This window comes from Hylobates moloch, unplaced genomic scaffold (assembly GCF_009828535.3).
Source record: "Hylobates moloch isolate HMO894 unplaced genomic scaffold, HMol_V3 SCAFFOLD_14, whole genome shotgun sequence".
NCBI lineage: Eukaryota > Metazoa > Chordata > Mammalia > Primates > Hylobatidae > Hylobates > Hylobates moloch.
Window position 1 is genome coordinate 381,196 of NW_026652289.1, and position 22,106 is coordinate 403,301.

The window sequence follows — 22,106 nt, forward strand, 5'->3', positions numbered from 1 at the left end:
GCCGGGCGCGGTGGCTCACGCCCATAATCCCAACATTTTGGTAGGCTGGGGTGGGCGGATCATGAGATCGGGAGTTCGAGACCAGCCTGGCCAACATGGAGAAACCCCGTCTCTACTAAAAATACAAAAATCAGCCGGGCGTGGTGGCACATGCCTGTAGTCCCAGCTGCTCGGGAGGCTGAGGTAGGAGAATCACTTGAACCCCGGAGGCGGAGGCTGCAGTGAGCAGAGATCGTGCCTTTGTACTCCAGCCTGGGTGACAGAGTGAGACTCTGTCTCAAAAAATAAACTGCCAAACTGTTATCTAGTGTCTGCAGCATTTTATATTCTCACTAGTAATGTTTGTGAGTTCTAGTTATTTACAACCTTGGCAACACGTGGTATGGTCAGTCTTTCTCATTTTATCCATTTTAACAGGATGCAGCGGTGGTTGATTGTGGCTTTGATTTGCATTGCCCTAATGATTAATGGAACTGGTAGTCTAGGGGCAGATGTGTGTAGAATGGCGAATCACCTGACAGCTGTCCTCATATCTGTCCCAGTGACCTGCCTATCCCAGCCCCTGTGCTGACTTGGTTAATTACTGTAGCTCTGTCATATATTGTAATCCAAGCCAGACCTGGCCCAGGACAGCCATGTAACCCACATCCAGGGGATACCATTCCTACTGTGATCCATATGAGGAGCCCCTGGAGTGGCAGAGAGCATAGCTTGTGCCATCATAAAGGGTAGTCCTGTCTTTCCTTATTACCTGTCGATTTTTCCAGATGAACTTTAGCGATAGTCTGTCAAGTGCTAAAAAGCACGCTGAGGTAGGAGTGTGTGTGCACGTGCGTGCTTGTGTGTGCCTATGCTTGTATGCCATAGGTTCTAAAAAGCACGCTGAGGTAGGGGTGTGTGTGCACGTGCGCGCTTGTGTGTGCCTATGCTTGTATGCCTTAGGTTCTAAAAAGCACGCTGAGGTAGGGGTGTGTGTGCACGTGCACGCTTGTGTGTGCCTATGCTTGTATGCCTTAGGTTCTAAAAAGCATACTGAGGTAGGGGTGTGTGTGAATGGGTGAGTGTGTGCCTATGCTTGTATGTCATATGAGAGAAAATGCAGCATTTAAAATCAGTGGTTAACGGCCAGCACAGTGGCTCATGCCTGTCATCCCAGCACTTTGGGAGGCTGAAGCAGGAAGATTGTTTGAGCCTAGGAGCTTGAGACCAGCCTGGGCAACACAGCAAGATGCAATCTTGGCTAGGCGCAGTGGCTCACACCTGTAATCCCAGCACTTTGGGAGGCTAAAGAGGCTGGGCAACATGGTGAAATCCTGTGTCTACTAAAAATACAAAAATCAGCCGGGTGTGGTGGTGGGCGCCTGTAATCCCAGTTACTTGGGAGGCTGAGGCAGGAGAATTACTTGAGCCTGGGAGGCGGAGGCTGCAGTGAGCTGAGATCATGCCACTGCACTCCAGCCTGGGTGACAGACCAAGACTCTGTCTCAAAAAAAAAAAAAAATGAGAGGCCGGGCACAGCAGCTCGCGCCTGTAATCCCAGCATTTTGGGAGGCCAAGGTGGGAGGATTACTTGAGCTTAGGAGTTCCAGACCAGCCTGGGCAACATGGGGAAACCCCATCTCTACAAAAAAATACAAAAATTCGCCAAGTGTTGAGTGCATGCCTGTAGTCTCAGCTACTTGGGAGGCTGAGGTGGAAGGATCGCTTGAACCCAGGAGGTGGAGGCTGCAGTGAGCTGTGATTGTGCCACTGTACTGCAGCTTGGGAAAGAGAGTGAAACCCTGTCTCTAAATAAATAAATAAATAAATAAAGGGAAATAAAAAACATCTGCAGGAAAGTAGATACTGGGGGAGTTTGCATAATAACTGTTCTAAAGGAATTCGCAAAAGATTTTTTTTTCTTTGAGGTGGGAGTGTCGCTCTGTCGCCAGGCTGGAGTGCAGTGGCATGATCTCAGCTCACTGCAACCTCCGCCTCCTGGGTTCAAGCGATTCTCCTACCTCAGCCTCCCGAGTAGCTGGGACTACAGGCGTGTGCCACCATGCACAGCTAATTTTTGTATTTTTAGTTGAGACGGGGTTTCACCATGTTGGCCAGATGGTCTCGATCTCTTGACCTCATGATCCACCCACCTCAGCCTCCCAAAGTGCTGGGATTACAGGTGTGAGCCACCGTGCCCAGCCCTACCCTTACTTTTAAATGCAAGTTTTGCTGCATATTCAAATCTAGATTGATAGCCATTTTATCTCACCACTTTCTTTTTTTTTTTTTTTTTTTTTTTTTGAGACGGAGTCTTTCTCTGTCCCCCAGGCTGGAGTGCAGTGGCGCGATCTCGGCTCACTGCAAGCTCCGCCTCCCGGGTTCACGCCATTCTCCTGCCTCAGCCTCCCGAGTAGCTGGGACTACAGGCGCCCGCCAACACGCCCGGCTAATTTTTTGTATTTTTAGTAGAGACGGGGTTTCACCGTGTTAGCCAGGATGGTCTCGATCTCCTGACCTCGTGATCCGCCCGCCTCGGCCTCCCAAAGTGCTGGGATTACAGGCTTGAGCCACCGCGCCTGGCCTATCTCACCACTTTCTAAGGACCCTGTGATTGCACTGGGCTTGCCCAGATAATCCAGGATTCTATTCCCATCTCATGAGTCTTTTTTTTTTTTTTTTTAAGTCACAATGTTGCTATATCACCTAGGCAGGTCCAAAACTCCTGGCCTCAAGCGATCCTCCCACCTCAGCCTCCCAAGTAGCTGGGATTATAGCACCCAGCACTCAAGATTCTTTTCTTTTCTTTCTTTTTTTTTTTTTTTTTTTTTGAGACGGAGTCTCACTGTCTCCAGGCTGGAGGGCAGTGGCGCGATCTCAGCTCACTGCAAACCCCGCCCCCCGGGGTTCACGCCATTCCCCTGCCTCAGCCTTCTGAGTAGCTGGGACTACAGGTGCCCACCACCACGCCCGGCTAATTTTTTTTTGTATTTTTAGTAGAGACGGGGTTTCACCGTGTTAGCCGGGATGGTCTCGATCTCCTGACCTCATGATCCGCCCGCCTCGGCCTCCCAAAGTGCTGAGATGACAGGCCTGAGCCACCGCGCCCAGCCAAGATTCTTTTTTTAAAAGTTAATTTACAGCATGGCACAGTGGCTCATATCTATAATCCCAGCACTTTAGGAGACTGATATGGGAAGATCACTTGAGCCTAGGAGTTCAAGACCAGCCTGGGCAACATATTGAGACCTCATCTCTACAAAACATATCAAAATGAGTTGGGTATGGTGGCATGTGCCTGTGGTCCCAGCTACTTGGGAGGATGAGATGGGAGGATCCCTTGAGCCCAGGAGGTCCATGCTGCAGTGAGCTGTGTTCACACCAAGGCGTGTTGCTTGGGCAACAGAGTGAGACCCTGTCTCAAAAAAAAAAAAAAGATTAATTTGTGATAAAAAAAAAACCCCCATGTAACTTTACCATTGTGACCACTTGTTAAGTGCAAAGTTCAGTAGTGTTAACTATAGTCACTGCTGTGCTGCAGAACATTTTTATCTTGCAAATCTCAAACTCCACCCATCGGACTACATCACCCCCTCCCGTCAGTGCCTGGCAACCACCGTCCTGTGTTCTGTTTCTGCGAGTTTGACTGTGTTCAACGTGTTCTGTGAGTGGAGCCGTACAGTATTTGTCTTTGTGTGACTGGCTTATTTTGCTTAGAATGATGTCCTCAAGGATCACCCACATTGCGGCAGGTCACAGATGAGTAACAGTCCATTGTATGGATAGACCACGTTTCTGCATCCATTTATCTACTGATGTACACTTGGGTTGCTTCCGTCCCCGCTCAAGATTCCGGGCTTACATCTGCACAGGCCTTTTTGCCCTCTAATGGAACACATGCCTAGGACTGAAATGGCTGTGTCAGGAAATACAGCCACACAGTCTCTCAAAAGGTTTGTGCCCATTTACACTCCACATACATGAATGAGAATTTCAGTCACCAGAGCACTTCACCAACACTTGGTATTTTCAGACTTCTCATTTTTGCCAGCGTGGAGGGCATGTTATGGAAGTTCATTCTGGTTTAATTTGCATTTCACTTTTTCATATATTTATTGGCCATTTGTTTTGGTTTTTTGAGGGTTTTTTTTGTAAGAGACAGGGTCTCACTCCGTTGCCCAGGCTGGAGTGCAATGGTGCAATCATACCTCGCTGCAGCCTCAACTTCTGGGCTCAAGCACTCCTCCCACCTCAGCCTCCCAAGTAGCTGGGACTACAGGCACAGTCAGCTAATTAAAAAAATTTTGTGTAGGCTGGGTGCAGTGGCTCACGCCTGTAATCCCAGCACTTTGGGAGGCTGAGGCGGGCAGATCACGAAGTCAGGAGTTCCAGACCATCCTGGCTAACACAGTGAAACCCCATCTCTACTAAACATACAAAAATAAAATTAGCCGGGCGTGGTGGCGGGCGCTTGTAGTCCCAGCTACTCAGGAGGCTGAGGTGGGAGAATGGCGTGAACCTGGGAGGCAGAACTTGCAGTGAGCCAAGATTGCACCACTGCACTCCAGCCTGGGCGACAGAGTGAGACTCCGTCTCAAAAAAAAAAAAAAAAAAAACCAGCACTTTGGGAGGCCGAGGCAGGTGGATCACGAGGTCAGGAAATCGAGACCATCCTGGCTAACAAGGTGAAAAAAAATTACAAAAAATTAGCCGGGCGTAGTGGTGGGCGCCTGCAGTCCCAGCTACTCAGGAGGCTGAGGCAGGAGAATGGCGTGAACCCGGGAGGCAGAGCTTGCAGCGAGCCGAGATCGCACCACTGCACTCCAGCCTGGGCGACAGAGCGAGACTCCGTCTCAAAAAAATAATAATAATAAATAAATTAAAAGGCCGGGCGCGGTGGCTCACGCTTGTAATCCCAGCACTTCGGGAGGCCGAGGCAGGCGGATCACGAGGTCAGGAGATCGAGACCATCCTGGCTAACAAGGTGAAACCCCCATCTCTACAAAAAATACAAAAAATTAGCCGGGCGTAGTGGTGGGCACCTGTAGTCCCAGCTACTCAGGAGGCTGAGGCAGGAGAATGGCGTGAACCCAGGAGGCGGAGCTTGCAGTGAGCTGAGATCGCACCACTGCACTCCAGCCTGGGCGACAGAGCGAGACTCCGTCTCAAAAAAAAATAAAAAAAAAATAAAAAATAAAAAATAATTTGTGTAGAGATGAGGTCTTGCTAGACTGGTGTCAGCTCCTGGTCTCAAGGACTTCTCCCGTCTCGGTCTCCCAAAGTGCGGGCATCACAGGCATGAGCCACCGTGCCTGGCCTTATTGGCTACTTGAATATCCTTTTTTGTGAAGTGTCCACTTAAGTAATTGGCCCGTTTTTCTTTCCGGTTGTCTGCCTCCCTTACTGGTTTCTAGGGATTCTTTCTAATTTCTGTAATGAGTCCTTTTTGGATATGTGCATTTTGAGTGTTCCATCCTTTTTGTGGTGGCCTTTTCACTCTCTTCATGGTGTCTGTAGATGAACAGATGTTTTATTATTTATTTTTTGGGGAGATAGTATCTCGCTCTGTCACCCAGGCTGGAGTGCAGGGGCATGATCTCGGCTCACTGCAGCCTCGAACTCCTGGGCTCAAGCGACCCTCCTGCCTCAGCCTCCTGAGTAGCTGGACTACAGGCGTGCGCCACTACAACTGGCTTAGATGTTTTAATTTTTTTTTTTTTTTTCTTGAGACAGAGTTTCGCTCTGGTTGCCCAGGCTGGAGTACAGTGGCGCGATCTTGGCTCACCACAACCTCTGCCTCATGAGTTCAAGCGATTCTCCTGCCTCAGCCTCCCAAGGAGCTGGGATTACAGGCTTGAGCCACCACGCCTGGCTAATTTTTGTATTTTTAGTAGAGACTCAGGGCACGCCCCGGGGACCTGCACCGTGTACAGACAGACTCAGGGCACGCCCCGGGGACCCGCACCGTGTACAGACGGACTCAGGGCACGCCCCGGGGAGCCGCGCCGTGTACAGACGGACTCAGGGCACGCCCCGGGGACCCGCGCCGTGTACAGACGGACTCAGGGCACGCCCCGGGGAGCCGCACCGTGTACAGACGGACTCAGGGCACGCCCTGGGGAGTCGCGCCGTGTACAGACAGACTCAGGGCACGCCCCGGGGACCTGCACAGTGTACAGACACATGTGTTCTCTGGTCCTATAACACGCTCTATCACTTTAACAAATACGAGAAATGGAAACTTTATTCAGGGTCCCCCTGCGTCTCCCCTGCAGACATGGTGGAGCTGCTGCTGCTGCAGAACGCACAGGTGCACCAGTTGGTCCTGCAGAACTGGATGCTCAAGGCCCTGCCCCCAGCCCTGCAGGTAGGCTCAGCCCTGAGCAGACCCTGAGGCCAAGGAAACAGGGCCCGGGTGGTTTTTCCTCTGGAAATTTCTGCATCTGTGTAGCTCTGAAAGGGCATTCCTGGCTCAGGTCTGCAGTCTGGCTGTGAAGACTCCATCCCCATCGAGTCCCAGCCCAGATGAGGAATGGGTTGCACAATTTGGGGCGGGGGAGGAGCCTCCTCTGGGAGACCCCGCCATCCTGCCTATCACATGGGACCCAGCCCCAGTTAGGAACAGGGCAGGAGTGGAGGTGGGGAGCAGCCTGGGCCGCGTCTTGAGCGGCAGGTGCATCTGTGGCAGGACCCGCCACATGTGCCCCCGGGGGTCCCACGAGCTGCCAGGCCAAGGCTGCCTGCCGTGCACCACCACCATCACCACCATGCTGTGTGGCCACCTGGGGCCGACACTGTCCTCCAGCCCGCCCCCAGCCTGTGGATGCCCGGCCCACCCTGAGTGTGAGTCACAGAGACCCTGGCCAGGGCACCCTCCACCCCCAGGCTTCCTCAGGGCTGTGGGCTGTGGGGACCATGGAAAGGAGCAGGGAGAGACCCTACCGCCACCCGGAGTGGCTACGCGAGTGTGGACTGCAGGCCCTCCTGGGGAAGCTGGGCAGGCTCGCTTTCCGGCCACGGGGCCATTCCAGGGGGCATCCCTTGCTCTGGGCCCCTGCAGTGAGGGGCCTGTGAACCCCACCAGGGCAGCAGCCCCTCCCAGGGACCCCTCCTTTCCTGTAGGGCGGCGCCGGCCCACCTGGGAGCCTCAGGTCCCCCTCTTCCATCACGGAGGGAAAGTTGAGGCCGTGGACGCCACCAGCCTGACGATCCTGAAGTAAAGATTTCATCCAGAAAGAGTTTCAGAAAATCTCAGCTCAGGAGCCAGAATAGAAAAATCAATAGCTTTAGCCACATGGAAGTGTGAACATCCTGATGGGGAAAATACCATACAAAAAAATACAAAGTCGAATTTAATAACTAGGGACACCTGTTTGCCATAGCTGTGGCACAGACTCCCACTAAAGAAGTAGGGGTGCATGGCTCATGCCTGTGATCCCAGCACTTTAAGAGGCTGAGGCAGGAGGATCACTTGAGCTCAGGAATTCGAGACCAGCCTGGGTCACATAGCAAGACCCCGTCTCTACAAAAAATAAATTAAAAAAACTAGCCAGGTGTGGTGATATGCGCCTGTGATCTCAGCAGCTCTGGGGGCTGAGGTGGGAGGATTGCTTGAGCCCGGGAGTTAGAAGCTGCAGTGAGCTGTGATGGAACCACTGCACTATAGCCTGGACCACAGAGCAGGCCCGTCTCAAAAAATAAAAAAGTGAAAGAAGCAAGCTGTGTATGACGTGATCCCTTTTGAGTTAAAAAAAAAAGGGAGAGTGCTAATGCTATGAATGCAGAAATCTCTACATGCTGGTTTGCATCCTGTAAAGCACAGGTGAGTGCTGGGCAGTGGAAGGGCAGCCCACTCTCCTCAGTTCAGTTTCCTTCTGTGCTATGGGGTTTCTTACCAGGTGGATGGCTACCTTGACTATTTCTTTTCTTTTTGTTACTTTTTTTTTGGTGCAATTATGTTTCTTTGCTCTTTTAACGTTATTTAAATATTTTTAAGTAGTATACATAAGCTTTCATTCACCCCCTATTAGGACAGATTCTTTGATTCCTGAGGTTCTGCACGAGGAGGAACCCTGTCCCAGTGCTTCCATGCTTGAAAATTTGCAGGTAGGAGACAGGATGACCAGAGAGTTGCCACTGAGCTGCAGGGGCCTCTGCTCTGGCTGACCTGGCCTCAGAGCTCCCCAGGGAGAGCCACGTGGTGCTCACATGGATGGACAGGTGTGAACACCGAAGGGCCCAGTGCAGCTACTGGCAGTAACACTCACTTCTCTCAGAACCATCTTTTCGTGCCTCTTGAAGGTGATTCCAGAGACTCTGTGCTCTCGTTAAAAGCTCAAACTAAAGCTCTGACTCCATTCCCTCTTTTCACGGTGACTTTCTAGCATGGCATTTCTCTCTCCTTCTATTACAGTTTGTTTTTTTTTTTTTTTTTTTTTTTTTTTTGAGATGGAGTCTTGCTCTGTTGCCCAGGCTGGAGTGCAGTGGCGCAATCTCGGCTCACTGCAAGCTCCGCCTTCCGGGTTCACGCCATTCTCCTGCCTCAGCCTCTCAGAGCAGCTGGGACTACAGGCGCCCGCCACCACGCCCGGCTAATTTTTTTTGTATTTTTAGTAGAGACGGGGTTTCACCGTGGTCTCCATCTCCTGACCTCGTGATCCGCCCGCCTTGGCCTCCCAAAGTGCTGGGATTACAAGCGTGAGCCACCGTGCCCGGCCAGTTTTTTTTTTTTTGAGACAGAGTTTTGCTCTTGTCGCCCAGGCTGGAGTGCAGTGGCACGATCTCGGCTCACTGCGAGCTCCGCCTCCCCAGTAGCTGGGACTACAGGCGCCCGCCACCACGCCCGGCTAATTTTTGGTATTTTTTGCAGAGACGGGGTTTCACCATGTTAGCCAGGATGGTCTCGATTTCCTGACCTCGTGATCCACCTGCCTCGGCCTCCCAAAGTGCTGGGATTACAGGCGTGCACCACCGTGCCCGGCCTATTAAATATTTCTCAACAGAATTTTTCGTACAACAGAGGGAAGAAATGTCACAGGAAGTGGTGGTCTTTGGATGGCCTGGTCTTGCTGGGTTCACGGGGATGAAAGGCTCTGGCATCCAGAGTGTCTGGTTAGGGCACAGCTGGGCTGGCTTAGCCTTGACTGGCCTGCAGGAGGGGTGGGGTCACACCCGAGGGTGGGGCAGGGGATGAGCTCACCCCATACACAGTCCCCCTTGGTCCACCTTGGTCCCCCTGGGTAGGCTGAAGAGCTCAGAGCAGGCCCTGAAAGTGGGGTTGGGCTGCTTGGCAGGGGTTTTGGGGTCTGGGTGCCTGGTACCTGGTAGTTAGGAGTGGGGGCTTCTCATGGCCACACCTCCTTGCCTGTGGTCAGGAGAGCAGGGGGGGTGGTAGGTGGGGGCTCAGGGCACATTGTGCACACCTGTACACCTGATAAGGTGGTGACACTCACTGAGAGAGGTTGAAGATGACCCAGGGACCACGGCAGCACATACGCATGGGTCAGAGCCTCCACAGGGTTGGCAGATCTGCAGATTTAATGCAACTCCAGTCAAGATCCCACATTCTTCCTGGCACGTGAGGAGCTGAATCTGGAACCACACAGAACGTGAAGGGCCAGGTGACTCCGGGAGCAGAAGAATGAGGACAGACCTGCTCTGACGACACTCTGGCTTGCAAGAGGGTCCAGAATCAGGGCAGTGTGGCTGGGGACAGGCTGGGCAGCGGTGACCCGTGAGCCCCCACTCCTAACTACCAGGTTCCTAGAGCAGGACACTACCCTGCACGGGCAACAGGTGATGCTGCTGCTGCCTGGGCCATGGGCAGCTCTTCCTCAGATTCAGGTCACAAGGGCATTTGCTCACATTCCCTAAAGAAAGAAAGGGTTGGGGCCAGGCACAGTGACTCACACCTATAATGTCAGCAGTTTGGGAGGCCTAGGCGGATCAATCACTTGAGGTCAGGAATTTGAGACCTGCCTGGCCAACATGGTGAAACCCTGTCTCTACTAAAATATGCAAAAATTAGCCAGGTGTGGTGGCACACACCTGTAGTACAAGCTACCTGGGAGGCTGAGGCAGGAGAATCACTCCAAAAAAAAAAAAAAGAAATACAGGAATGGGCCGGGTGCGGTGTGGTGGCTCACACCTGTGATCCCAGCACTTTGGGAGGCTGAGGCGGGCAGATTACTTGAGGTCAGGAGTTCAAGCACAGCCTGGTCAACACAGCGAAACCCTGTCTCTACAAAAACAAAAATTAGCTGGGCGTAGTGGTGCGCACTTGTAGTCCCAGCTGCTCGGGAGGCTGAGGCAGGAGAATGGCTTGAGCCCAGGAGACGGAGGTTACAGTGAGCCGAGATTGCACCACTGCACTCCAGCCTAGGCAACAGAGCGAGACTCTACCTCAAAAAAACAAAACAGCCCGGGCATGGTGGCTCACATCTATAATCCCAGCACTTTGGGAGGCCAAGGTGGGCGGATCACGAGGTCAGGAGATGGAGACCATCCTGGCTAACACGGTGAAACCCCGTTTCTACTAAAAATACAAAAAATTAACCAGACATGGTGGCGGGTGCCTGTAGTCCCAGCTGCTAGGGAGGCTGAGGCAGGAGAAGAGCGTGAACCTGGGAGGCAGAAGTTGCAGTCAGCCGAAATCATGCCACTGCACTCCAGCCTGGGCAACAAAGCGAGACTGTCTCCAAAATAAAACAAAACAAAAAAAAAGAACAGTGTCATGTTCAATAATACATATAAATACTTCCAACCAATAATACCTCCAAATCAAAAAAAGGAAAAATCAATATAAAGGGCAGAAGACACAAGCAGTCCCTTACAGCAGAGGGGATGAAGAGAGAGGCTGGGCGCAGTGGCTCATGCCTGTAATCCCGCACTTTGGAGGCTAAGGCCGGTGGATCCTGAGGTCAGGAGATCGAGACCATCCTGGCCAACAGGGTGAAACCCTGTCTCTGCTAAAAATAAAAAAATAATAAAAATAATAAAAATTAGCCGGGCGCGGTGGCTCACGCTTGTAATCCCAGCACTTTGGGAGGCCGAGGCGGGCGGATCACAAGGTCAGGAGATCGAGACCACGGTGAAACCCTGTCTCTACTAAAAATATAAAAAAATTAGCCGGGCGTGGTGGCGGGCGCCTGTAGTCCCAGCTACTCGGAGAGGCTGAGGCAGGAGAATGGCGTGAACCCGGGAGGCGGAGCTTGCAGTGAGCCGAGATCGCGCCACTGCACTCAAGCCTGGGTGACAGAGCGAGACTCCGTCTCAAAAAAAATAAATAAATAAAATAAAAATAATAATAATAATAATAATAAAAATTAGCTGGGCATGGTGGTACACGCCTGTAGTCCCAGCTACTCGGGAGGCTGAGACAGGAGAATGGCTTGAACCCGGGAGGCGGAGGTTGCAGTCAGCCGAAATCATGCCACTGCACTCCAGCCTGGGCCACAGAGCGAGACTATGTCTCAAAAAAAAAAAAAAGATAAAGAGAGAGACTCACTGATGGTGGGGACACAGGGCAGCCCCAGTGCACATCACAGACCCTGTCCAAGAGAGGGCTGGGACCACCCAGGCTGGGTCTGGGCCCCAGAGTCACTGGCTGGGGGCACTAGTGGCCCAGCCCTGCAGTAGTTTCTGGGCCCTACCCAGTAAAGCCAGATCCCCACGTCCTCAGCCCCCAGGAATTCCCAAGAAGCCCTGAGTGCCCCAGGATGTGAACAGAGGCTCCTGGGGCTTGGTTCTAACAGCAAACAAGAACCTCCAAAATCCCACCCACGGCTGGCAGGTCTCCAGGCCCCTCAGTCTCTTTTAAGGGCTCTTGAATGTGATTCCCGACTGTGTACTCTTGTTAAAAGCTTGGATTGGCCGGGCGCGGTGGCTCACGCCTGTAATCCCAGCACTTTGGGAGGCCAAGGCGGGCGGATCACGAGGTCAGGAGATCGAGACCATCCTGGCTAACGTGGTGAAACCCCGTCTCTACTAAAAATACAAAAAATTAGCCGGGCGTGGTGGCGGGCGCCTGTAGTCCCAGCTACTCGGGAGGCTGAGGCAGGAGAATGGCCTGAACCCGGGAGGCGGAGCTTGCAGTGAGCCGAGATCGCGCCACTGCACTCCAGCCTGGGCAACAGAGTGAGACTCCGTCTGAAAGAAAAAAAAAAAAGCTTGGATTAAAGCTGACTCCATTTTCTATTTTCACGAGTACTTTTTCGACATTAAGCTATGTTTCACAGTAAACAGAACGCTCTCCATCGAAGGACGCGGTGGTGCAGCGACTTCAGGAACAGACGGGCCTGGCCCGTGTTCCCAACGGGACAAGTCCAGGCTAAGACAGGACGCAAGTCCAGTGGGAAGACATTTTCATGTCCCTAAATCATTTCATAGGACAAACAGATGATCAGAATTGTAGTAGCCCCAGGTTTTAGGGCTCACGAAGGTCTCTGAGGTGCTGCTCGGAGGCCTTGCCGTGGCCCTGGCTAGAGCGGTGTCCGTGGCCCGGAGGCTCCGGGAACCAGCGCCCTCGCGATGCACCGCCCTGATGAAGACGCGTGCGCTGGCGCTGAAACTTCAGGGTTTACTCGAATAAGGAGGTAAAGCAGGAAATACTGACGCAAGCCTTTTCTACGGTAGGACGGGCTGCGGCACCCAAGCCCCTCGAGCCCCTTTCCCTCCGGGGGCGCAGGCTCGGGGCAGGGACCCCCTTGAAGGGCGAGAGGCGAGCGCTGCGTGGTGCTCCCGGGCGGGGGCCACGCGTTCCCTGAACTCCAGACGCCCTCTCGATGCCACAGCTCGGAACCGTTTTATTTACAATAATGAAAAATACCCGATGTGCCGTGAAGGAAATGAGAAGAGGTTCCCCTCGTACATTCATTCGTTATTTATTTGTGTGCGACCCCCGCTCCCCGCAGCCTCCACCCCTCCCCCGTCCCGCTTTCAGAAGGAACGCGGCCCTCAGCTCCCTCCGAAGAGGCCCCGGGTCAGGGGCTGCAGCCAGGTCCCCGTGCGTCGGCCCAGCTCGTCCAGCACCGCCTTCTCCTTCTGGAACATCTGGAAGGAAGGAAGCGCGCTGGTCCTCCCCAGGGAAGGGGTCCGCGCCCCACTCTCAGGGGTCGCCTCCTCGGGACGCCCCTCCCACAGGGTTTGGGGGAACCCGGCCGCCCGCGTGGCTCTAGCTCAGGCCAAAGGGCAGGATCCGGCTCCTGGCACCTTCACCAGAACCTGAGCTCAGCGAGTGCAGGAACCGCCACAGGCTGGGAGAATAAGCGGGGCCTCGGGGCCTTGGCAGGGGAGGGGGAACGGGAGGGGGGGGGGGGGCGCGGGAGGGGGGGAGGGGGCGCGGGAAGGGGAGGGGAGGAGGGCTCACGGCAACCTCCGCCTCCTGGGTTCAAGCCATTCTCCTGCCTCAGCCTCCCTTGTAGCTGGGATTACAGGTTCCCACCACCACGCCCGGCTAATTTTTGTATTTTTAGTAGAGACGGGGTTTCACCATGTTGGCCAGACTGATCTTGAACTCCTGACCTCAAGTGATCCACCCTCCTCGGCCTCCCAAAGTGCTGGGATTACAGGCGTGAGCCACTGCGCCCGGCCAACTTTTTTTCTTTTTGAGACGGACTTTCACTCTTGTTGCCCAGGCTGGAGTGCAATGACGCGATCTCTCGGCTAACCACAACCTCCGCCTCCTGGGTTCAAGCGATTCTCCTGCCTCAGCCTGCTGAGTAGCTGGGATTACAGGGCACGCACCACCAGGCCCAGCTAATTTTGTATTTTTAGTAGAGACAGGGTTTCTCCATGTTGGTCAGGTTGGTGGCGAACTCCCAACCTCAGTTGATCCGCCCGCCTCGGCCTCCCAAAGTGCTGGGATTACAGGCGTGAGCCACTGCGCCCGGCCAAACTTTTTATTTCTTTAATGAAAAAGGTTTTTCATGACTCAGAGAAGCAGTGTGCTCGCCAACACAGGACTGTGTGCGTGTTAACTATGTGGACCAGAGCTCACGTGGGCCTCCGCAGATGGAGCGGGTGGGGTCTGGAGGAAACCAACCCGGAACTCACTTCAGGCAGGGCTCCCGCCTCCGCCCTGGGTCTGGCCTAGTCTCTAGCTGATTGGACCTTTTTGACCGAGCGCCACTTGCTAGTGTCAGCTGTGGCTCTCGGCCTCTGCACTCAGACCGCTTTCCTTAGTGAACACATTCAGCTGTAAGTATCTGGGGAGCTGGGTGTTGAAAGCAAACATCTGTGTCATTTTTAGAAGGGCAGGTCTGAGGTCCAGTTCCTGCGGGGGCGGTCAGGATGGAGGGTGGGGGCTGGCAGGGGCCTGGGGGAGCCTCCTTCCCCCACACACCCCTTCGGTAGCGGGATGGATGGGCTCCTTACCTGCTGCCACTCTGCCTCCGAGCCGTGTGTGAAGCCCAGCAAGTGACAGAGTCCGTGGGTGGCCGTCACCTGTCAGAATAATTTTAAACCGGCTCAGAGGATGACCCCACAGGAACCTGCCCCTTCAGGGACACCCCAGGGCCACAGGCTGCTCTTGGTATGTGGCTGCAGGACCCCAGGGTTGCTATGAGACCCCTGGGCAGGAATTACAGGCACTCAGCTTCAGTTCCCTTCCATCTAAAATGGAAAGCAAGCAAGCCCCTTTCAGACTCTTTAGTCCATGTGGATTGCTGTCTGGGCCAGCACTGTGCTGGGGAGGGGCCCCCAGGATGGAACTGTCCAGCTGCAGGAGCAATGGGCAAGGGGGGGTGGATTATGTAGAAGTGAGGAGGGGTGGGTGCCACGGGGTGGGGGTGCAGTGGGGCACCGGCCAGGGGTGGCCTCCCTGCCCTAAGAGGGACGAGGCAAGGGCACAGCCCACACCCCAGGCCCAACCCCAGTCAGAGGATGGGGCCTCCAGTGGCCCCTGATTTTACTGAACACTCTGGGTAGAGCTTTGGTGCACAGGCAGCACAGGGAGTGGAGGAGAGGTATGAAGGCAGAGGCAGAGGGAGGTGCAGCTGCTGGTGAGTCAGGAAGACCCACAGTCGCCATGTCCCCCTGCAAACAGGGCTGGATTAAAGCCCACAGGGGAGGGGCACCCAGATGGAGCTCAGAGCTGGGGGAAGAGGAGGAGGAAGAGGAAGAGGAGGGAGGGCCTGTGGACCCTGAGCAGGCACAGCACCATGGGGGTTTATGGAGCCACCGGGGCCATAGGGGTAACACTCCCCTGGGGTTTGAGGGGAGGGAGGAGGGAGGTCTGGGAGGTGGGTATCCTTGGGGCTGGCGTGAGGTGCCTGGAGACATGGAGGACAAGGCGGGGTAGATGGAGAGTACAGCTGAGAGCCAGCCCTGAGCAGAGCTGGCCTGGCCTGTGGCTATGAGGATGGGGTCCTGGGGTGGTGGGCTGGTCCTCCCCTCAGGGTAATAGGGAGCCCCACGGAGAGGGCTCTGGGCCTGAGGAAGAAATGCCAGGGGCAGACCAGGGAACAGAATCTTAGGAGGTCTGGGGAAAATGGAAGCAGATGTCCACATCCCCCCAACAGCTGCTGGCCACAGAGATCCCAGGGCCGAATCTCAGGCTGGGCCACTTCCTGTCACTCTCAGAAACTCCCTCTTCCCCAGCAGGGTGTGCATGGTGGGCAAGTCCCACCCAGGTCTGGAGGGAGCAGTTGGGGCCCAGGTTCCTGTGTGGCCGTCCCACCCTTTCACACTGGGTCTGGCTGGGAAGCTCTGCCTCAAGCCACACGGAGCACTTGGATCCACAAGGACGATTCAGGGCATGGCTGCTCAGCCAAAGGAGGCCAAGTTAAGTATGATTCACTCATACATGGCTTTTCAGAATACTTTTCCTTTTTTTTTTTTTTTTTTGGCATCAAGCTGCTGAAACCACCTGTGCAAAGATGATGACAGTGAGAGAAGTCCGGCATGGCTGACTCTACTCGGCACTGGGCACAGGTCAGGCTAACCACGGGAGGAATTTAATCTAGAGTTTAACTTTAAATCAAGAATAGTAATCATCCTTCCCTAAAACGAATCCCTTCCTTGCTCAGGACCGAAAGCCCCTCTGTAAAGCTTGTGAAGGGCCACAAGATTAGGATGATGGAAGGGGCCTGAATTCTGCTCAGATGTAGGTGTCCTGAGGAGAACCAGCCAGCAGGCCTTGCTTCCCCAGCTTGCCTTGCTGTAATTCCTTGCTGCTCAGGACTCATGCAGCCAGAGGTCATGAGATTTGTGACTGCCCCAACTGTTCCCCAATAAGATAACATCAACAGTAGAACCTAAGAATGGTCTTTTGGGATGTTTTTCAGACTTTTGAGTTCTGACAACCTACAGACTCCACCTGGACCTGAGACTCATGACTCAGCTGATCCTGTGGCTCCACCCAGAGGTGGACTCAGGGGACAAATATCATTTACACCCTATAGTCCGTCTGCAACCAATCAGCAGCATGCATTCCCTAGTCCCTGCCTGCCAAATTGCCCATAAAAACCCTAGTCTCTGAGTTCTCTGGGAGATTGATTTGAATAAGAACTCCAGTCTTTCTGCTTGGCTAGCTCTGTGTTAAACTCTTTCTCTACTGCAATACCGCAGTCGCAGTGAATTGGTTTTGTCTGTGCAGTGGGCAGGAAGAACCCATTGGCGGATTACACTGAGGAGAAACAGATCTGGAAGGTGGTGGAGGCTCCAACCTCTGTACTTCTGGCAGCTCAGAAAGAAGCTGATCCAGCAGGTCTGTGTTAGCTCAACAGTCTGCTCTACTCCAGAGATAAAAGCTGAGAAGGCTTCTCTGGGAGCGTCTGTGTTTTCACAGCGTGTTCTCTCCCTCCTTCAACTGTGGCATGAGGCATGCAGTCCCTACCCAGCCTGGGTGCTCCTCACACCCTGCTTACAGGTTCTTCCCCCAGTAGCCCTTACGGTACCCACGTTCACACACGGATGCAGGGTTGTGATCTTGACCCCTTTGCAAGGCCCATGTTCCCTGAGCCAAGTTGTAGGATTTCAGCATCCCCGCTTACCGTCAGGACGTCATTGTAATCTTCATTTTCTTTACACTGATGGAAGATATACTCCACTCCTAGGAAAATGTCTCCCAAATTGTAGTCATCTGGAAAATCAGGCTGGGGAAATTCACCTGCTTTCAGATGCTAAAAAATGAGGAAATGCAGACTTAGAGAACAGGAATCGTAACCCAACCACAGGTTGACAGGTTTCATCCTGGTTATTCCCAAGGCAGATAAGCACTTGATCTCTGACCAAATCAGTTTTTTTTTTTTTTTGAGATGGAGTTTCACTCTTGTTGCCCAGGCTGCAGTGGAATGGCACGATCTCGGCCCACTGCAACCTCTGCCTCCCGGGTTCAAGCGATTCTCCTGTCTCAGCCTCCTGAGTAGCTGGGATTACAGGTGCATGCCACCGTGCCCAGCTAATTTTTGTATTTCTTTCTTTTTTTTTTTTGAGACAGAGTTTCACTCTTGTTGCCCAGGCTGGAGTGTCCGCCTCCCAGGTTCAAGTGATTCTCCTGCCTCAGCCTCCCAAGTAGCTGGGACTACAGGCATGCACCACCACGCCCGGCTAATTTTGTATTTTTAGTAGACACTGGGTTTCTCCATGTTGGTCAGGCTGGTCTCAAACTCCCAACTTCAGGTGATCCACCCGCCTTGGCCTCCCAAAGTGCTGGGATTACAGGCGTGAGCCACCGCGCCTGGCCTAATTTTTATATTTTTTAGTAGAGATGGGGTTTCATCATATGAGTCAGGCTGGTCTCGAACTCCTGACCTCAGGTGATCTGCCTGCCTCAGCCTCCCAGAGTGCTGGGATTACAGGTGTCAGCCACCGCGCCCGGCCCCCAAATCACTCTTAAGCTGCATGTCTAAGGCCAGGGTAGCAGCCGGGCCTGTGCTGGGTGGGTTGCCCAGCCAACTGTACACAAGTGCCCTAAATTGTTTCCATTGTGAAAATTGTCAGAATAGCCAGGCGTGGTAGCTCACACCTGTAATCCCAGCACTCTGGGAGGCCGAGGCGGGCAGATCAAGAGGTCAGGGGTTTGACACCAGCCTGACCAACATGGTGAAACCCCATCTCTACTAAAAATACAAAAATTAGCCAGGTGTGATGACACATGCCTGTAACCCCAGCTACTCAGGAGGCTGAGGCAGGAGAATCGCTTGAACCCGGGAGGCGGAGGTTGCAGTGAGCCCCTGGACTGCGCCACTGCACTCCAGCCTGGCTGACAGAGCAAGACTCCGTCTCAAAAAAAAAGGAAGTTGTCAGAATAAAAATGGAGCCATCAGGGTTATACAAACAAACCAAAAAACCTGACAAATAGAGCTGGGGAAAGCTATGAAGAGAAGATTCTCATACTTTCATGCCTGATAACAAAAACTGTCAATAAAGATGGCAAATACTGCAACAAAGGCTCTGACAACCTTACACACACACAAAACTGCAACCTTGCAACACACACAAAACTGCAACCTTGCACAAAGGCTCTGACAACCTTAAACACACACAAAACTGCAACCTTGCATAAAGGCTCTGACAACCTTACACACACACAGAAACTTCTGCAAGGATAATCTGCCTAGCAACTGCCTGTCTAACCTTGGACGGACATTAACCTTGTTATTGATCTTTGTAACCAAGGATCATTATCTCAAAACAATTATGTTTTTTTCCTTTAAAAACCTTTGCCAGGCAGAGCTCAGTGGCTCACGCCTGTAATCCCAGCACTTTGGAAGGCAGAGGCGGGTAGATCACCTGAGGTCAGGAGTTCTAGACCAGCTTGGCCAACATGGTGAAACCCCGACCTTACTAAAAATTAAAAAAAAAAAAATCAGCCAGATGTGGTGGTGGGTGCCTGTAATCCCAGCTACTCGGGAGGCTGAAGGAGGAGAATCGCTTGGACCTGAGAGGTGGAGGTTGCAGTGAGCCGAGATTGTGCCATTGCACTCCAGCCTGGGTGACAGAGCAAGCCTCCGTCTCAAAAAAAAAAAAAAAAAAAGAAAAAAACCTTTGCCTCCCTTTACCTCCCTGAATATGCACAGTCTACTATGGCATGTGGCATGTGTATTTTCACTGCAATGCTCTATCCCAAATAAACATCTTTTATCCCAAATAAACACCCTTTCCTTTAAAAGCCTGTTTGTTATTTAGGTTGATATCACCTTGTCAAATGGCTTTTCATTTCTTTCATCCCTCCCAATGCAGAATCACACAGATCCACAACTTCTACAGAGTTAAATCATCACATGGACACGACTGTATATTCCTGTTCTTTCCACTTGATATTTTGTCCTAAAGAGTCTCACATTTTCCACATAAAGACTATAAAGACCAGTCCACTTAGTGAAGGACTGTTCACACTAAGCCAGTCACCTATGGCTGGATATTTAGGATGCTCCTTTTATTTTCCTATTACAGAAAATGGTAACTTTTTTTTTGAGACAGGGTGTCACTCTGCGGCCCAGGGCAGAGTGCAGAGGTGCAGTCTTGGCTCACTGCAGCCTCAGTTTCTTGAGCTCAGGCGATCCCCTCACCTCAGCCTCCTGAGTAGCTGGGACTACAGGTTTGCACACCACCATGCCCGGCTAATTGTTGTTTTTATTTTTTGTAGAAACAAGGTTTGACTATGTTGCCCAGACTGGTCTTGAACTCCTGGGCTCAAGCGATCCTCCCACCTTAGCTTCCCAAAGTGCTGGGATTATAAGCCCAGCCAATAAATTAACATTTTAATACATTTTTACATGATTCAACATTTTATTTTCTTCTTTTTTTTTTTTTTTTTTCTTTTTGAGACGGAGTCTTGCTCTGTCGCCAGGCTGGAGTGCAGTGGTGCAGTCTCAGCTCACTGCAACCTCCGACTCCCTGGTTCAAGAGATTTTCTTGCCTCAGCCTCCCGAGTAGCTGAGATTACAGGCGCCCGCCACCACGCCCGGCTAACTTTTTTTGTATTTTTAGTAGAGACGGGGTTTCACCATGTTGGCCAGGATGGTCTTGAACTCCTGACATCGTGATCCACCCACCTCGGCCTCCCAAAGTGCTGGGATTACAGGCGTGAGCCACTGCACCCGGCCTATTCTGTCTTTTGGTTTATTGTCTTGGGTGTGTCACTACAGGACTAAAGGATACGTGTGTTTGAAATGCTCTTGCAGTAGATTTGCCAAGTTGCTTTCCCAAAGGATTGCTCCAATTCCTGCTGCTACAATGTGGGAAGCCTTGAATGAAGTCATGTACAGAATGTAGATAATAACCTGACTGCTATTACATCGAGTTTGTTGGAAATATTTACCCGTCTGTTTATTTTCAGTGTTGTTTTAATTTTTCCAGTGTGTACATATTCATTAACGAATCCCACTTAAAATTGCAAAAATATTGCAGAAGCACTTTGCTTGTCTCTTCTAATTCACTGAGAGCATTAGGAGGGGAAGGGGGTGGACGCTAGTCACCTTTTTCTTTTTTTTTTTTTTCCTGAGACAGAGTTTCACTCTTTTTGCCCAGGCTGCAGTGCAATGGTGTGATCTCGGCTCACTGCAACCTCCATCTCTGGGGTTCAAGTGATTCTCCTGCCTCAGCCTCCCAGGTAGCTAGGATTATAGGTGCCCCCCCCCCGCACCACCACACCCAGCTAATTTTTTGTGTTTTTAGTAGAGGCAGGGTTTCACCATGTTGGCCAGGCTGATCTCGAACTCCTGATCTCAGGTGATCCACCCGCCTCGGCTCCCAAAGTGCTGGGATTATGGGTATGAGCCATCGCGCTCGGCTGTCACCTTTCTTTTTCCTGCTGGCTTACCAGTGTAATTGTGGACTCTGGGTGACGGGCACCGATCAGTGGAGGCTGAATATACTGCTCTCTCTACTTTTGTGTATATTCGAAAATTTTCAAAATTAAAATTAAAAATTATGTCTGTAATATATATACTTATAGGCACCACGGAGCCTAGCCTACAATATAATTAATACAGGAAATTTAGGCCGGGCGGTGTGGCTCACGCCAGTAATCCCAACACTCTGGGAAGCCGAGGCAGGCAGATCACCTGAGATCAGGAGTTCAGGAGCAGCATGGCCAACATGCTAAAACCCCCGTCTCTACTAAAAATACTGGAAAAAAAAAAAATTAGCCAGGTGTGGTGGCCAGCATCTGTAGTCCCACCTACTGGGGAGGCTCAGGCAAAACAATCACTTGAACCAGGCAGAGAGGTTGCAGTGAGCTGAGATCGCACCACTGCACTCCAGCCTGGGTGACAGAGCAAGACTCCGTCTCACAAAAAAAAAAAAAAAAAAAAAGAGGAAATTTACTCTGGGAAGGTGGGCTAGACAAGAAGAGGAACACTTTTTTTTTTTTTACCTCATGAAATGGAAAAGAAAGCACATCGGTTGGGACATTTCTATCTCTGTAGATTCTATTAATGTGCTGAATATTCTTGTTGTCAACACAGATGATCCCCACGTCAAATTTCTGCACTCCTAAAATCCTCCTTACAATCTCGATCTTACTGCGAAGTGGCGCTCTCCTGATGGGGATGACTCGCTGCAGATTTCTAATCACCAAACTCATTTCACGAAGAATAACCAGCCCTTTAAAAATGTTTGCAACGGAACCTGGGGTTAAAGTGTAAGAGAAGACCAATCAGTACAAGTGATAATACAGTCTGTAAAAATACACATGCACACGCAATCAAATCACTTTATTTGGTGGAACTGATTGAAAATCTTAAGGGAATTTACATTTACCACAAGGAGGATGCAACAACGAGGGGCTATGGAAGGACGCCGCAGAATCAGGCCAGAAGGACTCCAGGCGGGCGGAGCGGAAGGAGCGGTTCCCAGAGAAACGGGGCGGGTGGGCGGTGAGCGCGAGGCGGGGCGCGGGGAGGGACTGGAATGGGGGACGGACAGGAGCGGGGGACAGGTAAGCGTTGGGGGCCGGGTCCTCTGGGGTCTGGGGCGCCCGCAGACCCACGGGGGTGAATGCGACGCTCTCGCTTGGGAGACTAAAAACCCGCCCGGACGTACCGGTGTCTGGACCCGGCAAAAGGCGAGAGAGCGGGCGGACCCGACCGGAAGCCCCGCCGCCGAGCGGGTTGGGGAGAGCGGAACCGGATCGCAGCGGGCGGGGCGGAACCCGGTAGTGCTGAGCGAACCGGAAGTGGGTC

The 22,106-nt window shown here is 52.4% G+C and overlaps 3 protein-coding genes across 5 annotated transcripts in view; 2 read left to right on the forward strand and 1 right to left on the reverse strand.

Moving 5' to 3' along the window:
• Positions 1 to 7,697, forward strand: part of CUNH21orf58 (chromosome unknown C21orf58 homolog) — a 20,465-nt gene extending 12,768 nt beyond the window's left edge. Inside the window, exons 7-8 of the mRNA XM_058427826.1 lie at positions 6,255 to 6,346; positions 6,668 to 7,697. Of these exons, the coding sequence (XP_058283809.1) occupies positions 6,255 to 6,346; positions 6,668 to 6,820 (245 nt within the window). The 3' untranslated portion in view covers positions 6,821 to 7,697. The remainder of the gene's footprint in view (positions 1 to 6,254; positions 6,347 to 6,667) is intronic.
• Positions 7,171 to 22,105, reverse strand: YBEY (ybeY metalloendoribonuclease). Of its 3 annotated transcripts, XM_058427627.1 has the most exons (6): positions 21,688 to 21,912; positions 21,299 to 21,552; positions 16,971 to 17,099; positions 14,353 to 14,421; positions 9,432 to 9,570; positions 7,171 to 7,290 (listed from the first exon to the last, which is right to left on the reverse strand). In XM_058427627.1, the coding sequence occupies exons 2-6, from the start codon at positions 21,506 to 21,508 to the stop codon at positions 7,205 to 7,207; spliced, it is 633 nt and encodes a 210-aa protein (XP_058283610.1). In that variant the 5' UTR covers positions 21,509 to 21,552; positions 21,688 to 21,912; the 3' UTR covers positions 7,171 to 7,204. The 3 variants fall into 3 exon arrangements, with proteins under 3 accessions (XP_058283610.1, XP_032030455.1, XP_032030453.1); XM_032174564.2 differs by lacking the exons at positions 7,171 to 7,290; positions 9,432 to 9,570 and adding an exon at positions 12,758 to 13,029 and having other exon boundaries at positions 21,685 to 22,105; XM_032174562.2 differs by lacking the exons at positions 7,171 to 7,290; positions 9,432 to 9,570; positions 21,688 to 21,912 and adding exons at positions 12,759 to 13,029; positions 21,967 to 22,105.
• Positions 21,825 to 22,106, forward strand: part of MCM3AP (minichromosome maintenance complex component 3 associated protein) — a 49,953-nt gene continuing 49,671 nt past the window's right edge. The window contains exon 1 of the mRNA XM_032174556.2: positions 21,825 to 21,862. The gene's annotated coding sequence lies outside the window, so the exon portion shown is untranslated. The remainder of the gene's footprint in view (positions 21,863 to 22,106) is intronic.